Below are 17,996 nucleotides of genomic sequence, written 5' to 3'. Positions count from 1 at the left end.
TGATCGCTTGTGAAACTACAGCTCTAATCATGTTTCCACCCGGTTATCAAAGACCACATGCCTTTTTTTCTTCATTTTAAACAGAACTCTCAGATTTTCAATGTCTCTTCCTTCTGTTGCTGCTGTAACCAACCTGTATGAAGATGTCCAGCTCTGGCCTGGTCTCCTGGGTAAACATCAGGTAGCAGCGGACCGTGTTGCTCCACAACGCCTGAGACACGTGAGGAGACACCTGCAGCAGACTGGCCACCGCAGCGTCCCAGTCATCTAACACACACACACACACACACACACACACACACACACACACACACACACACACACACACACACACACACACACACACACACACACACACACACACACACACACACACACACACACACACACACACACACACACACACACACACACACACACACACACACACACACACACACACACACACACACACACACACACACACACACACACACACACACACACACACACACACACACACACACACACACACACACACACACACATTAAAGGAAGTCTCGTTTAGTTTAGTTTATTTCGACAATCAATAACAAGTGCACAGCCAACAGTCATGCATACATTAGAAATGTTTTCCATTTTATTTTATTTAACCTTTATTTAACCAGGCAGGTTAATTAAGAACCTTTACAGTTAAAAGGCTGGGTGACAGTTGCAGGTGTGTGTGTGAGACTCTGCGATAAGAGTCCTTAAAAGTAGCGAGGGGGATCAATATGTCCATTTTCAAATCTTTTGCATAGTCGAAGTGGCGCTGTGCAAGTGAGGACGCAAACGTCTTCAGTGTGTCTGCATCAATTAAATTGACCTTCCAGGCTAAGAATGTGGTGCAAGCATTAACCTTAAGACTTAAGACTTTAAGCACCATTATCTCACCACTTAAGTGACCCTCCAATGAACAGCCTCCTAGATAATCGATGTAGGTCTTTGGTGTCAAATGAGTCCCATTTAACTTCTTGAATGTCCTCGGCTCTACTGAGCCTTGCTTTAGTCCGGGACGCTCAGCGCTATGGGTTTTCAAAAGGGAGTAAAGACGTCCAACCACTTCCTGAAGTTCCCGGGGAGTTCCCTAAACAACAGTATAGGGTGCAGCGCCACTACGACAACGCACCAGCGCCACCATGTGTTTATTTATGCAGTGAAAGCTTGGGGCCAGCTTATACCTTATACACTGTACTTAAATAAATAATTTGGAACTTTTGTTTGCTATTTTATTGAAATAATGTTTTTAAGTTGCAGGAAATGACAGCAAATGGCTTTCTTTATTGCAAATTATTTTGCCTGCTGGACTGGGGGGGGGGGGGGGGGGGGGGGGGGGGGGGGGGGACAGACCCCTTCGGACCACACCCTAGTTGAGACTCGGCACCATCTTGTTTGAAGGTCCTGGGGAAAGCCCTGGATCCACCAACATGCGCAGCGGCATCGAGTTGCACAATCATGGTACATAACCACATACTGTACATACTGTAACCACTCACTTCCAAGTTGCATACAGGAGTTGTTCCAAACTAGAGCGAGCCGGTATAAACTTAGGGGAACTTGTGTCTTCAATATCGCAAAGGCAAGGACAGATATAAAAAGTCTATGTATATCTGTTAACACATTGTGTGCCATAAACGTGTTTTTACGTTTCTGGGCGCCAATCGTTGAGTGCCATAAACATATAAATACGTTTTTTTGGATCGTTTGATCTTTTTACTTTGATCCCCGCTCTACACAGTTGCCCAGAGCGATCTGCATCATTTAGGCACGTCCCGACCATTTGGAACTGCATTCTGATCGACCATCACCAGGTGGCAGTATCGTCCCGTGTCTGAACTGCATGGGGCTCTGGGCTGATAGTCAGCTTCACTCAGTTTCTCCTCGCGAGTGGCCCCTCCTTCCCCTGGGACAGAGATTCACAGTCCTCGCCTCGGGATTCCGTTGCATGAGCATATTTGACCATCGAAACGTGTATAGACATATACACTGGTAATCGTGATGGCGATACGATCACTTGAAATTATTCTTTTGGAATACCTTCTGGCTAAGGTAAGGTACATTCTAACGTGTTTTTCTAACGATCACAGTTCTGCGTTTCAACGGACGAAAAACATGCTCGGCAAACGCGATCACAGTTTTGAGTTAAAACGACCCCCCCCCCCCCCCCCCCCCCTTGATGGTTTTGTGATGATACATATACAAGTCATATACCTTTGATATGGGAGTATTCAGGGTTTCAGGGGATCAGCCAGAACGGTTTGGGCTTATTGCACATAACGTGTTTTATCTCGCAATCTATGAAAAAATACTGTATTATCTTGGAAATGCGCAATGTTCAGCGTGTAATAAACTACAAACTACAGCGTGTGGAAACAAACTATTATTCCCATGCTGGACTACAAGTAATGTTTGTCGAAATGGGCCACACCGTGTCTCTACAGCTAACTTATAATACAGAACACAAACACAGCTTCGCAAACATAGTGCAACGACCAAGGAAACGACTAGAAAGACTGGCATTCTAAAGGTAAATTAACCAAACAGTGCGGCACAGAATGTGTTAAAGGGGTAAAACTATGGAATAACTGACAAAGAAGTAAAAATGTGTAGTTCGATAGATACATTTAAGAAGTTATTCAAATATAGTGACAAAAAAAAATATATATATATAAAAAACAAATAAATAAAGGTCTATACGTTTTGTACACAAAAATATGAAACTTTTGTAACCTTTTGTTTTTGCAAAATTATGTACTGAATTATGTTTTTTTGTTTGTTTTTTTGTAAATAATGTAATGTAAAAAGGGTAGGCAATTATAAGCCTCTGCTTCAGCCTACACCTTTTCGGCAATTTTCTTTCTTTTATACATTTTCTACTACTGTACATTGCTTTGTAAAAAAAGACCAAAATAAGAGCCTAACTAGCCTACGATTCATTCGGGCTCCAGGCTTTCTTACATCGGGGGCTTCCTGCTTTCCTGAAGACTTCTGACTCAAACACGGTGTTCTTACCTCGGCTCACGTTAGCGAACGGACCCTCCACATCTATCAGACTGTGTGCAAACTCTGGTCCTCTGAAGGTCTGCTGCAGTTGCATCATGCTGCCCATAGAGGGCTCACTCCCCAGCACGCCACCACTCCAGTAATCACACTGGTTCCCAGCAGCTGGACACAATAAAAAAACAACACAGAGCCTTCCATGTCAGAATTGAACAAAAGATACATTTGGTATTGTAGTGCAGTGGTTCGGGACACACGACTGAGTCTTGGGACGGTTACAATGGGTCCCAAAGTCAAAGTTTCCTTGAGCAAGACACTTAACCCCTAACTGCTCCTGATGAGCAGGTTGGCACCTTGCATGGTTGCCTCCGCGGTCGGTGTGTGAATGTGAGGCATAAGTTGTGAAGCGCTTTGGATAAAAACAAGTTACCATTATGATGATATGATGTCAACCAACGTTCGAAAACATCTCGGAAATCATTCCATGAGAAATCTGACTGAATTATTTCATTAGTCGTTCATTTAGACTTACTTAATAGTGGATCATGATTAACAATATAAAAACATCCCACAATATGATAACACGGATAGACGATACGTATTAGAATATTGCCCTATATATTCATGGGAGCTAGACATTGGGGACTGTGTGTGTGTGTGTGTGTGTGTGTGTGTGTGTGTGTGTGTGTGTGTGTGTGTGTGTGTGTGTGTGTGTGTGTGTGTGTGTGTGTGTGTGTGTGTGTGTGTGTGTGTGTGTGTGTGTGTGTGTGTGTGGTGGTCTCACCGGTGACGGTGGTCCTGTTGTCATCGTTGTCTGAGTCGTCGGGGTCGTACACCTGGATGCCCTGGGCCTGCAGCTGCTGCATCTTGGCCTCCAGGTCCCTCTTGGCTCGCAGCAGATCCTGGATCTCCTTCTCCTTCGTCTCCCTGAAGATCTGCCCAGAGACAGTAGATACGCATATATATATAAATCTTTTTTTTTTTAATATTTTTATATATATAAATCTCCAGATTGTATATGATTTTATACTTATTTCTGATATTTAAAAGGGTAGTAGTTTTCACATACAAGGAATTTGATTTGGTCGTTTTCTGTGCGACATTAACGGACAGACAATAACGGACAGATAATAAGATAACAAGGTGGAATAAAAAAAATATAAAAAAAGGAATATAAACTTTTTTTTTTGATCAAATTTTTTTATTGACATTCTCACGAGACAAGACAACACATTAACCACAATCACAATACATAGAACTTCACAAGAAAATAACAAAAACAATAATAATAATGACTAACAATTATACAGACAAAAGAAAAGAAACCAGAGTTCAACCTACTAAATTAATTCCAAGGGGTACTATCTAATAAATGGTCTTTCCCAGTGTTCAGTCCCGATTCCCGGCCGTGTGACCCCATATTAATAAAACGTACATCTCCAACCCACCACAAGGACCATTTTTTGGGGGAACACGACCTGAAACCAGAGCAATGAACCTTCATGAAAAAACAAAAACCTGTAGGTGTTCCATAGACTCACAGAGACCGTGTAAAAGTGGCCAAACAGTGAAGAACTAGTTAAATAGCTGCCCCCCCATAATATCCCCAGCTAAACTCAAGATGACAAGACAAGGGACAAGACAGACAAAAACACTTCCTCCTCCCCCTCCCAAGAGACCGCCGGACTCACCCGAACACGCACCCCAACCCCGCTCAGCCGCACACTGCGGTCTTTACCTTCTCAGCTGCTGCGAACCACAGGTCAATTCCAGCCTGTCCCACCCCAATCACCCGGGCTGTGGATATCTCAAGATAAATCACATCCAATAGAGTTAGGGACCAGTTAATCATTGTAAGCTTCTCAGGCTCCTTCCATCTCATTGCTATTAGCTTCTTCGCTGCTGTGACGCCCGCTAGGACAACCCTTTTCAGTTGTACGGACGCGGGTAGTGTCGTTATATCGTTCAGGAGTAGCGTAACAGCTGAGAATGGGATAGTTAAGCCACACAGATCTGAAAGTTTGTCCGTTATTGACCTCCAGAAGCGGGCCACTGGTGGGCAATCCCAATACATATGCATATAAGTGCCAGTGGCCTTTTGAGAGCACAAAGTGCACCGAGAGTCGGTTATCAGTCCCATAGCAAATAGCTTCCTAGGTGTAAGATAGGTCCTATGAATATAATTAAAATTAATTTGCTGGTGATTGGGGTTGCGGGAAGATAATGCCACATTTGCCCAAACATCATCCCAGTCAAACTCGGGGTCCAACTCCGGGATATCCACACGCCAGATTGTATCCAATGATAAATTTTTATACGTGGATTGAATTAAGAGCGTATAAAAGTCGGAGACAAACCCTCTGGATGTCGTCCTGTCCACTATGAGCCTGAGGAAGGGGTGTGGGTGCAAGGCTTGAGCCCACGGTACGCCATGCGCCCTCAGTGCTGACCTTAGTTGAAGGTAAAGAAAGAAGGACTCGCCGGGAAGATCATAAAATTCTCTTAAGTCCTGAAACGCACGGAGGCCGTTCTTATCGTAAATATCCTCCAGAGTATGCACTCCCCTCCTTTGCCATTGAGGAATATTAACCGGCTTGTGTCCAACAAGTAATTGCTGGTTATTAAAAATTGGAGAGTCCAGGTGCCAAGGGCATTTAACCCCACACGACCTCTGTACATTACGCCACGTTTGGATCACGTGAGTTATGATCGGTCCATACCTCAGCCGGCATTTCGCAATAGAGACAGTGGAGTACACTACATCCTGCAATCTTAGCGGAGACACCGCCGCCGCTTCTAAGGAGCGCCACGATACAGCCTCTACAGGGTCTAGCCAGCACATCAGAGGTCTCAGTGAAAAGGACCAGAAATAAAGTTTAAAATCAGGGATTGCGAGGCCCCCATCTTGTTTCCTACGTTGAGTAGTAGCCCTTTTGATTCTCGGGCGTTTGTTATTCCAGACAAACTTAGATACCATCGATTGTACCTTGCGCCAGTGGTCTATTGGAGGGGGCAGGGGGAGCATTGAGCTAATAAAATTTATCCTAGGCAGGATGTTCATTTTGATTATGGAAGCCCGGGCTTGTAAGGAGTTAGGAAGGGACGACCACCTGTCTAGATCCTGGCGTATTTTATCATAAGTACCCGTGAAGTTGTACTTAGTAGTTTGGTTCAGCGTGGGGAATATCTCTATGCCCAGGTATTTAAAATGTTCTACTATGGGGATATCAGCTGGTAGTCGTACCGCCTTGGCCAGTTCATTAAGAGGTAGGCAGGCTGATTTGTTCCAGTTAATCTTAAAACCTGACAATTTACCAAAGTCGTCGATTATCCTCAATAATTTTGTGGCCGACCGGGAGGGGTCGTCCATGAAAATCAGCAGGTCATCCGCATAGAGAGCAATTTTGTGTGGAGTATTGTTGACCATTATGGGGACGATGTCCTCCGATTGCCTAATAAATTGGGCCAAAGGTTCGAGGGAAAGCGCGAACAGTCCCGGGCTCAGAGGGCAACCCTGTCTAGAAGATCTGGAGACTGGAAAGAGTGTGGAACAGTTTTTGCCTGTCAGTATCATCGCAGACGGCGAGGCATACAGGACTTTAATCATATGAATAAAACTCTTTCCAAGACCCATGACCTCAAGTACCTTCCACAGGTATGACCACTCAAGTCTGTCAAACGCCTTCATGGCATCCAAAGACAGAACTGTGGATGGAGTTGTATTGTCTTTACTGTTATCGATTACATGCAACAGCCTCCTAAGATTATCTGCAGCCAGACGCCCCGGGATAAAACCAGTTTGATCGCAGTGTACCAATACAGGCATAAATCTCTGCAGGCGACGGGCCAGCACCTTGGCAAACACCTTTAAATCGGCCCCGAGAAGACTCAAGGGTCTATAGCTACCACAATCATTGGGATCTTTGTCCTTTTTGAGAAGTAAAGAAATCAACGCCATATTGACATCTCTTGAGAACTCCCCTTGTTCGATAGCGTAATTGATCATATCGAGCATCAATGGACCCAGTTGGTCCCAGAAAGCTAAATACACTTCGGGTGGAATACCATCCCAGCCTGGCGCCTTACCCCTCTGCATTTCAACAATAGTCTCCCTCAATTCTACGAGAGTAATCGGTCTCCCCAGTTCCTTGGCCTCTTCCTCAGAAATGTGGGGTATCTCAAGCCCGCCGATGAACGATTCAAATCTAGAGTCATCCAGATTACCCTCTGAGCTATATAACTGTGAGTAAAACTCTTTAAAAGTGTCATTGATCTTTTTCGAATCAGTAGTGACTGCACCCTGGCTCGTCCTAATCGAGGGGATATCTGAGAAATGATCATTTGAGCGTATTTTCATTGCCAATAGATGGCTAGGTCTGGAGCCGTGAAAATAGTAATTTTGTCTTGTCCTATGTATCAAAAACTCAGACTGTTGTTTAAGTATGGAGTTTATTTCTTTTTTGACTATCTTACGTTGTGTGTTTAGTCGTTCATTATAGTCAGTTTGCAAGGATGCGTATAGGTCCGCATATAATGATTCCAGTCCTTCTAGCTTTTTTGACCGGGATTTTCGCAAATTGGAGGCAAATAGTGTGACATGACCCCTGATGAATCCTTTCAATGCGTTCCACAGGACCCTAGGGTCTTCTACTGTGCCAACGTTGATCTGCAAAAATTCTGCTAGTTTACTCCTGAACTCAGAACAGAAGTCATCGTTCTTTAGCAAGGTCGAATTAAAACGCCATCTGGGAGCTCTTGCGGAGAGCCTGCCAAAGGTTGCCGTAAGGAAAATCCCCTTGTGGTCTGAGAGAGCCAAGGGAACCAATGAGACATCGAGACTATCAAACATATTAGGGGACGCGAATGCATAGTCAATTCGAGAAAAGCTTTTGTGTCTGGCTGACAGGTGAGAGTAATCTCTGAGGGTGGGGTTGCATAAGCGCCAGAGGTCTGAGAGCCCCGTGTCTTTGGCCCACATCCTGAGGGCCTTAGAGGCCCGTTTCTGGTCGCTCGTTTCAGAGGGCCCAGACCTATCCATCTCCGCATCCCAGCACGCATTAAAATCGCCACCCACAATGAGAGCGTATCCATTAAGTTCCAACATATTCTTCGTGATTGTATTATAGAACGCTGAATCAAATGTGTTAGGAGCATACAATGCTATTATAGCCATCTTCCTATGCAAGAATTCAACTTTTGCTATAGTAATCCTTCCCTCCGTGTCCGACCATACATCCAAGATTTTGATATCAAGGTTACGTCTTGTAACTATGACTACTCCTTTCGTCTTATCATCGGCTGAGGATGCGGAGATAACGTGATATTGCCGATTTGCCAGTCTTGACACGTCACCTACCATTAAATGCGTCTCACTAAGGAGAGCAAGGTCAATATTTCTCCTCTTCAATAGCCAAAGGACACTGGCACGCTTGTGTGGGGCGTTAAGCCCTCCTGCGTTCCAAATTAAAATATTCAATTTAGCCATGGTCGAGCTTGTATAAGTGCGTAGAGAACATACCCGTGCAGCCAGGCTGAGTACAGAGGTGCCGATCCCGGCGGGCCCGGACGGTCAATCCCAGGAGTTCAGAGGAGGAACACTTACACATATATAAGACAACAGTACATAGAACACATAAAAATACCACCCCAGCTACAGCCCCCCCCCCTTCTACTCTAAACCCTAACCCACCCGTCCTACTATAAGTTCCTCTATACCCACTCTCCAATCCCCACCCTATGCCCCACCCACTGAGGATGGTCATCTTCCTATCACTTCCCACTAGAGACATGGATCAATAAGACGCTTCCCACTCCCACCCCCCTCTAGTTAAACCCCTGAGTAAACCCCCACTAGTCCAATAAACACAAATAATAATAAAAATTAAATTCAATAAAGATATCGGTCGAAAACCACCTGAGCACTGGCCCTAACATAAGACAACCATAATGGTAAAAATAGCCATTATTAAATAATAACTCCACATCAACCTGCAACCATCTATTTCCGAATCTGCGCTTCAACGTCGCAATGTTATGGCCCAAATGGGTACAGGAAAATTCAAAACAAAATTAAATTAAAGCATCCCAGCCGATAGTCTAAGGCAGGATCGGGTCACAGGTTAATTGTGCAAAATTGTGTGAACAATGTCAATTAAACAATGACAAAAATAAGAAAGGGAAAAAAGGGGTTATGGTTAAAGTGCACCCCTGAAGCAGTCCCTCTGATCAGGCACAACGGCTGACATGACATAACCTATGTAAGAATCGACAATAATAGGAAAAGGAAAAAGAGGGTTATGGCTAAAGTGCAAGCAAAGTTAAACTTGATCCAGCCTGTTATCACATATTTATGTATATTCGTTCGAGAGCCAACATGAACCTTGGCCCTAACATGACAGCTATAATGGAAAAATTAGCCATTATTATATAATTACTCAGCATCAACCCTGTGACCAACTACCTCGTAGTCTGCATATTAATGTTGCAACATTATAGTATAAATGGAAAAAGGAAAATTCAAAACAAAATCAAAGCATATCAGCAGTTAGTCTAAGGTAGGATCGAATCACAGTTAAATTGCTCATTCAAATGCCATTAAAACAGCGACAATAATAGAAAAAGGAAAAAGAGGGTTATGGCTAAAGTGCAAGCAAAGCTAAACCTAAGCCAGCCTGTTATCACATATTTTATGTATATTCGGTCGAGAGCCAACGTGAGCCTTGGCCCTAACATGACAGCTATAATGGAAAAATTAGCCATTAATATATAATTACTCAGCATCAACCTGTAACCATCTACCCTGGAGTCTGCATATTAATGTATCAACGTTATAGCATAAGTGCCTCACGGAAAATTCAAAACAAAATTAAGGCGAGTCAGTAGTTAGTCCAAGGTAGAACCGGATCACATTTAAATTGCTCATTCAAATGCCATTAAAACATATAGGAAAATTCAATACAAAATTAAATTAAAGCATCCCAGCCGATAGTCCAAGGCAGGCTCGGGTCACAGGTTAATTGCTCATTCAATTGCCCTTAAAACAGCGACACTAATTATTATATAATTACTCAGCATCAACCTGTAACCATCTACCCTGGAGTCTGCATATTAATGTATCAACGTTATAGCATAAGTGCCTCACGGAAAATTCAAAACAAAATTAAGGCGAGTCAGTAGTTAGTCCAAGGTAGAACCGGATCACATTTAAATCGCGCATATAGATGACATAAAAACAGCGACAATAGGAAAGAAAAAAAAAAAAGGAAGAGAGGGTAATGGCTAGAGTGCAAGCCATATAACCATATAGCCATTAAGTGCAAGCCATACCCGACCCAACCTGTTATCAAATATTGTTTATGCATATTCAACCGACCTTGGCATCTACTTTGGATCACCAAAGCTCAAAACAACCTGGATATAAAAATAAAAAGCATACCAGAAGTTAGTTAGGGACTCGGTCACTCTTGAACTGTGCAAACCAATGTCCCTTTGAACAGCAACAGCAACCAAAATACGTAACCATTAACGAATGTCTCAGCGCAGACCATAGTCGAAGCCCGCTGGCTAGCCCGAGGCTAGCGCGTAAGCTAGTGACGAATCCGGATAGCACGTTAGCCTACTATGTACATTGTTCAGCTAGCTCGTTAGCTTCCAAAGGGGCGATACACAAGTACGACCATGAGGTCAGCTTTAGCAAGTAACAGAAGTCATTGGGAAGCCCCGCTAGTTGGATGGGCAGAGGACAGTTAGCATGTCTGGGCATGACAGCAAGTGTTTGTGAATAGTCGACCTAATCAATGTATATAGGCCCAAACCGCCAAGTCACTCACCCTCCATAGATATCAAGCAACAGACTCGGGTGTCTTCGCGAGATATTCCTTCGCTTTAGCCAACGACCAAAACAAACGCTGACCACCGACCTTCTCCAACACAGATAGTTTCGCGGGAGCGAATAACGTGGGCCTCAGGCCTAGTCTCCATAGCTTAGTCAGGACCACCTTGTACTCGGCTCTCTGAGCTTGAACCTCCGGTGTAAAGTCCTCGAAAATGGCCACTTTGTGATCGCCAAACCTCAGAGTACCCCTTCTGGTACGAGCCGACCGCATGATGATTTCTCTCTGTTGGAGTCTGTTCAGCTTGACTATGATGGGCCTCGGTTCTTTGTTCACGCCGGGAGAAAACCTGCCCGCTCTATAGGCCGACTCACAGATAGGAGGCGAGGGGAGGACGTCCGTCCCTAGTATCTTCTGCAGCAGTTCGGGCATGGTCTCAGAGAGACGGCCTTCACCGCTGGTCTCCGGTACTCCAACAATCCTGACGTTGTGGCGTCTATCCCGGGACTGCATCTCCTCCATCGCCGACTGTAGTTTGTTGACTTCAGCCTGCCTAGCCAGCAGGGCGGATTCAAGACCCGCCATCTTCTCACACTGTGATGATACCTCCGTCGTTAGCATGGCTAGTTCATTAGCATTAGCCGATGAGGCAGCGTGAATCGTCTCCATCTTGTCTGTCAGCGGGACTACCGCCAGCCGTATTTCTTCTGATATCTCACGACGGAGGCTGATACAGAAATCCGCCAGCACTTGCTTCTGTGCTTCAGCGATGCGTGCCTCAGAGTCTGCGTGTACTTTCTTCTGTGCTTCAGCGATGCGTGTCTCAGAGTCTGCGTGTAGCTTGGTCATGACCAAGAGCACAGCTTCGCTTAACTCCCCGACAGCGGGAGACGGTACGGCCATGCTCGGCGGTGTCGGTGTCGTGCCTAATTCTTTCATGGCTCTGGTTTCCACCCCCGCCATCGTAGAAAGTCGAAAAAAGTTGATGAATGTATACTAAACACGACGACCTAGCAAACAGATAAAAAACAAATAAAAATAAAATAAAGACTAATGGGGAGAAACGTATATTCAGCACGGTAGAAGGGAGCTCATGTGAAAACACGTCTACTCCATGATCGCTCAGCTCCGCCCCCTCAAAAAGGAATATAAACTAAGCTAAAATAGAAACACAACAGAATATAATATAATTATGAAATAAAAATAGGCCAGGGCTGTACAACTGTGCATGATGTGGTCAAATATATACACTAATTAGAATACAAATCTTAATAACAATACAGAGGGAAACCTCTGTTGCCTTTCGAGTTTAAATGAAGGTCTGAAATGAACATTTTATTAAATTTGTACTTCGGAAATGCACGACTGAACCAGGTCTGTGATATGTAAAAGTGAATATAAATACCTATGATGTCCCTCCCAAGACAGAGGTGTGAACGGTTCAGCAAAAAAATTACTCACTCACAGAGCGATGGGGGGTTTCTGTGTGGTTACAGTGTGAGATGTGCTCTAAGCCACAGGCTGCCAGTGCCCTGGGGACGTTATTCACTGGTACAAACTATACCGCTTCAGGAGTTGGGTGCAGAGGTGATAAACCACATCCTTATGTGACATCCTGCATATAGTGAAAATAAATGTTTGTCAGCAGAGATCAAACTGTTTTTTGTAACCAGAAAATATAATGACGGCGATGTTGAAACAGAAGACCAGGTGCTCTTCAAGGATAGGACAGTTAGTATAGGGTTAGATACAGGGGCTGTCGAGCGGGTCGAAAGAGCTGGTCAAACTAGAGGTGGTGGCCAAGGGGAGGACGAGGACGGGGGGAAAAGCTGGATGCTATCCTGGAGAACCCCTCCCACCCCCTTTATGAGGAGATAGCCGGGATGAGGAGCATGTTCAGCCATAGACTTATCCCCCCCCCACGACACCAAAGCACACCATAAACCGCCACTGCCGGTGCTTCGTGCCAGTAGCCATCAGGCTCCACAACTGTTGCCGATTGCTGGAGAACTAACGGCTGGTGAACTTGAGAACTGTTAGGACTACCTGACTCTGACTCTTAATAATGAACACTGTGCAGAACACACTCTGGCACAGTGTGCTACTATGGTTTGGACCATGTATAGTATACCATCATCACTATTACTATGGTCTGATTAAATCCTGCCACTCACTACTGTTCACTACTACTACTGTTATCACAACTATCATTACTACTTGCACACTGATCTGTGTGTGTGTTCTATTATTATTACTACCTATCCTACCTGTACCCCCCACCCCATGCTGCTATGACACAATTTCCCCAAGGGGATTAATAAAGGAAAACTTGACTTGACTTGTCTCTCTTGTCTTGTCTTGTCTTGTCAAGTGCTGTATATACCATATATATATATATATATATATATATATATATATATATATATATATATATATATATATATCAACATATGTCTGTACTTACCTGCATATAATCCTTTTTACATCTCATCATATTAATACAACATACATCTGATTAGCACTATTACTAATAGTGTAACTAATAGTACTACTAATTTATATATTTTATACCCAGTTTAAACACCTGTACATTGTATATTACTACTGCACTTTACTGTTACATTTGCACTCTGGTTGGATGCCAAATGTCTCTTCGTTGTACTGTACTTGTGCTGTATGATGACAATACATTGAATCGAATCTAATCTAGAGGTTGGCAGTCTGCAAGGAATAATCCGAGGCACTCTGAATGTAAGTTGATTAAGAAATCCTTTAATCAAACATGGATAAACCAACACGTTTCAACTCAGAAGAGTCTTCATCCGGGTAAGACGAAGGCTCTTCTGAGTCTAAACATGTCGGTTATCCCATGTTTGATTAAAGGATTTTTGATTAACATTACAATCTGAGTGCCTCGGGTTCCTTGCAGACTGCAGTGCCATCCTCTATTATGGACTTCCATTAAAAGTGGTGGCCACTGTGTCTAGTCGCTGCCATGACTATCAACTAAATCATTGCACTGAAGAACCATATAAGTCCCTTAGAAAACATTTTGGACGATCCACTTTTTTGCAGTTGTGATTGTGATCTAATCTAAATCACTTGGAGTGTGAATGTGATATATCACAAGAAACGACTCAACCTCGACTGTCTTTAACCATGAGTGAACACAACACTCTAACTTACCATCTTTAGATAATAAAGTACTCAGCCTCTACTGTCTTTAACTACATGAGTGAACACAACACTCTTATCATATTTAGATAATACAGTTTGAACGTTGTTCCTCTGAAAACTTAAAACAGACTTATATGGTTCTTCGTCTGAGGTACTCCGCTGTGTTGTGATCTTTACCTTGAACTGTCTCTTGACTTTGTCCCTGTCGTGCTCGAATGTGGCGGCTCTCTCCATGGCTTGGTACTTGGCCTCCAGGGCGCTCTCCTTCTCTCTGAGGATCTTCTGGTAGGTCTTCTGAAGAGCCTGCCATCACATAGAAGAGAGAACAGAGGCCTTGCACAGGATGTATGTGTAGTAGTTCTCTTGGAAATGGAAATGGTAAATGACTGCTCACATTCCGACGGAGGAGGCGACGATGCAAGGTGCCGCCAACCTGCTCATCGGGAGCAGTTAGGGGGTTAAGCGTCTTGCTCAAGGACACTTTGACATGCTGCCCGGGAGGAGCCGGAATCGAACCGGGAACCTTCAGATTACCAGAAGGACGCTCTACCACCTGAACCGCTTTCTTCCAACATGGCTACCTCTGGTAACCACTTTAAAAATGCCTAGATTTTAGGCGGTGGTAGAGTAGGTGAAACACTGGACAAGCATGATATTACTGTTCCACTGTGACTTTATATTACAAGATCCAGTAACAAGACATCAAATTTATAAATAAAAAAATATATATATTTTCCATATATCAACACATAGCAACCATTGTTTTTTTTACACATAGCAACGGTTGTTTCTTCCAACATGGGAGGACAAATGAGCATTCTAAACATCTCTCTAAACATACCCTCTATTATGACCGCTAGTGTGACAAAAACGCTGAAAATCAAGTCGCTGTCATGCTTTGATTTCTACTGTATCGGATCTCTTCGCATGGTAAATATTTTCTAGTCATCATCACCTTATCTTATACTCATTTTATGTCTGAACTTTATGCATTGCAAACAGGGAGCGAAATTAAAGCCCGCCAAGCGCCATTTGCGGGCAGATTTTACCTTTGGCGGGTGGGACTGAGAGGTCTGTCCGCCAGGTGGCGGCCAACGAAATAGTCATGTGAAAACCGATCGAATAACATGATCCAATTCTTAGCGGAGTTCTCACTCGCTGTCTCAAGCACACAGACATGCAACGCGCTGCTCCTCCCTCCTCCAGCCCCTCCCAACCCCATGTAAACAGAGAGGCTAGAGTCGGGCCGGGCAGTCTGCTGACTGCTCTAACGTTAGCTACCGTTACAAAATGACCCAGTCAACTATTCACTTTTAGTTTAATACTGAGGCATTGTCCGTTATCTAGCCAGCTAGCTACTAACAAATGCTCCAGCAAGTCTAGTAGTGCATAATACCTCCGTTGGATAGGTAGCTACCTAGTACACGTTAGCTCCAGTAGGGTCCAGCTGCAGCGCCGGAGAATCCTTGCTGGAGCTGGAGGCTACTCGAGTATACACACAGACAGTGGAGCTGTTTGCAGATAGCGAGCATTTTGACTTGTTGCGTGGTGGCGATAACGTTAGCTACCGTTACAAAATGACCCAGTCAACTATTCACTTAGTTTAATACATGAGGCATTGTGTAACGTTATCCAGCCGGCTAGCTATGGATAGCTCCCGACATTTTATGCTCCAGCAATAGTCCAGTGCATAATACCTCCGTTGGCTAGGTAGCTCACTAGTCACTACGAAATGTCGCAGTAAACTAAATAGTTCACTGAGGCGTTGTCCCAACGCCATCCAGCAGTAGCTACAGAAAGCTCCTGACATCAATGTCCTACAACAACATGCGTATTCGAGTCCCTGGCTTACATCGCTGCTGAATAGGGTCCAGCTGTAGCTCAGGAGAATCCTTTTGCATGCTGAATGTAGCGTTTAGGGTCCAGCTGCAGCGCCGGAGAATCCTTGCTGGAGCTGGAGGCCACTCGAGTATACACACAGACAGTGGAGCTGTTTGCAGACAGCGAGGTGGCGATGTCTTGCAGATAACACAATCACAAGTATGATTATATAATATATATATTTTATTAAAAAAAATATATATATATATATATATATATAAAATAATATTAATTTTTTTATCAAAAAAAAGTTGGCAGGTAAGAAATATGCTTGGCGGGAAGATTCTTCCCATCTACCCGCCACTGGCCGGTGAGTCAAAAAGTTAATTTCGCTCCCTGATTGCAAATATTACGCTGTCAATTCTCTGCTCATTTTATGCCTGTCTATATTTATGCCAATTGTATGCTCATTTTATGCCTATGTCTATTTTATGTCTACGTTACTGTTGTGAAGCACTTTGGGCTGCAATTCTTGTATGAAAGGGGCTATATAAATAAAGTGCATTATTATTATTATTATTATTATTATTATTATTATTATTATTATTATTATTATTATTATTATTATTATTATTATTGTCACCTGCAGCTCGGCTCTCAGCCTCTTGTTCTCCCCGTCCAACTTGGCCTCCTTCTTCTGCATGGCGGCGATCTCATTGTTCTTGCTGACCCGAAAGATCTCGTATTCCTTGCGGAGCCTCTCGTACTCGGCAGCGTACTCCAGGTCCACGGAGCCGGTGGATTTGAAACTGGCCCCGATCACCCGGGGCCCTCGGCGGAAGGAGCTGCGCAGGAGCCTGGCCTTGGGTTTGACCTCCACGGGGATTTCGCACGCCTCCCCACCCTCGCCCCCGTATGCATCCTCGATCACCTCCCCCGGGCTGACCAGGGAGGATGCCGTGCCCATGGCGACTCTGACCTCAGCTTCCGAACTCTGCACTCAGCCCTCCTGGGTGTGGGTGGCCATTCTCCTGGTGCTGAGGATGACAGATGAGGATGATGATGAGCCTATGATACTGGCCACGCTGCTGCTACTTATCAACTTAAAAGATGCTGTAAGTAAGTGGTAAATAATAGCTCTACATTCTGATAGCCATCCATCACTGGTATAACGTTTTTGGTCAGTAACACTAACATGGGTCTCCCAGTCTCTCCGCTCATAAAATAAATTTTCTGGTATCCTTCCCGTTCCCACTTTATTCAATCAGGAGAGAGAACGTGCTTAAAAAAAAGTTAATCAAAGTTTTATATGTGCATGAAAAAAGTTAAATTATCTACCAGTGCAGTAAACAAATTTGGCTTGGTAAGATGAATTGAAAGAAGTTATAAAAAAAAAAAAAAAAAAAAAAAAAAAAAAAAATCTAGGGTTCTCTAGCTCCTGATTGGATAAATTGAGAAAGGATAGCAGAGAATGTATTTTGTGTTTACTGCAGAGAGGAAGGACTGGAAGAACCATGTTACTGTCGGAATGTAGAGCTGTTTGACACTTATTTTAACTAAATAAATACCACGACTTTTACAACACCTTTAAGTTAGCGAGCAAAGATTATTAACAACTTATACTTATACTAGTAACATTAACTCAGCCTAACTAATTCAGCTAGCAGTTACGTACAAATGCAGCTGAACTGCCACAGTTTGCTACTTCCAGTTGTCCGACCGTAGCGTTATCTGCAACAAGGTGAACAGTTCAGTTGTTTTTCTTAATTCCTCAACAGATAACTTACAGTGATGCTGAGCTAACTTTTTTAGCTAACGTTTGACGCGGATGCTTGCTGAGCAACAAGTTAAAGACGTAGTTAGCCCATGCCAACGTATTGTCTGATCGTAACATGTTTGAGAGAACATTATTTTTTCAATCGCGTGTCTTCATCTAAAAGACACGAAGACAAATAATGAAGATAAGAAAAACAGCACTGACGGTCTGACTCCGGTCCCTTCTTCAACCTCAGCTTCCTCTTGGCTGCCTTGGTAACAGGGCGACCTTACGGATACTCGCAAAGGTCAAAAGAGTGGAAATTGACATTCCCAAGATGTCCCAAGAACCAAACACTGCCCCCTTTTTAACCCAAAACACAGCTAAGTATA

General features: G+C 43.8%; 1 protein-coding gene across 1 annotated transcript in view; it reads right to left on the bottom strand.

The window, feature by feature from the left end:
- nphp3 (nephronophthisis 3) overlaps positions 1 to 17,875 on the bottom strand; it is a 47,619-nt gene extending 29,744 nt beyond the window's left edge. Inside the window, exons 1-6 of the mRNA XM_084325997.1 lie at positions 17,830 to 17,875; positions 16,492 to 16,885; positions 14,205 to 14,330; positions 3,803 to 3,953; positions 3,031 to 3,183; positions 134 to 267 (exon numbers count right to left, since the gene is read on the bottom strand). Of these exons, the coding sequence (XP_084182123.1) occupies positions 134 to 267; positions 3,031 to 3,183; positions 3,803 to 3,953; positions 14,205 to 14,330; positions 16,492 to 16,815 (888 nt within the window). The 5' untranslated portion in view covers positions 16,816 to 16,885; positions 17,830 to 17,875. The remainder of the gene's footprint in view (positions 1 to 133; positions 268 to 3,030; positions 3,184 to 3,802; positions 3,954 to 14,204; positions 14,331 to 16,491; positions 16,886 to 17,829) is intronic.
- Positions 17,876 to 17,996: the final 121 nt, after the last annotated feature.

This window comes from Notolepis coatsorum (assembly GCF_963971535.1).
Source record: "Notolepis coatsorum genome assembly, chromosome: 12".
Taxonomy (NCBI): domain Eukaryota; kingdom Metazoa; phylum Chordata; class Actinopteri; order Aulopiformes; family Paralepididae; genus Notolepis; species Notolepis coatsorum.
Note: the sequence above shows the minus strand (reverse complement) of the source record. Positions and strands in the feature narration are given on the sequence as shown.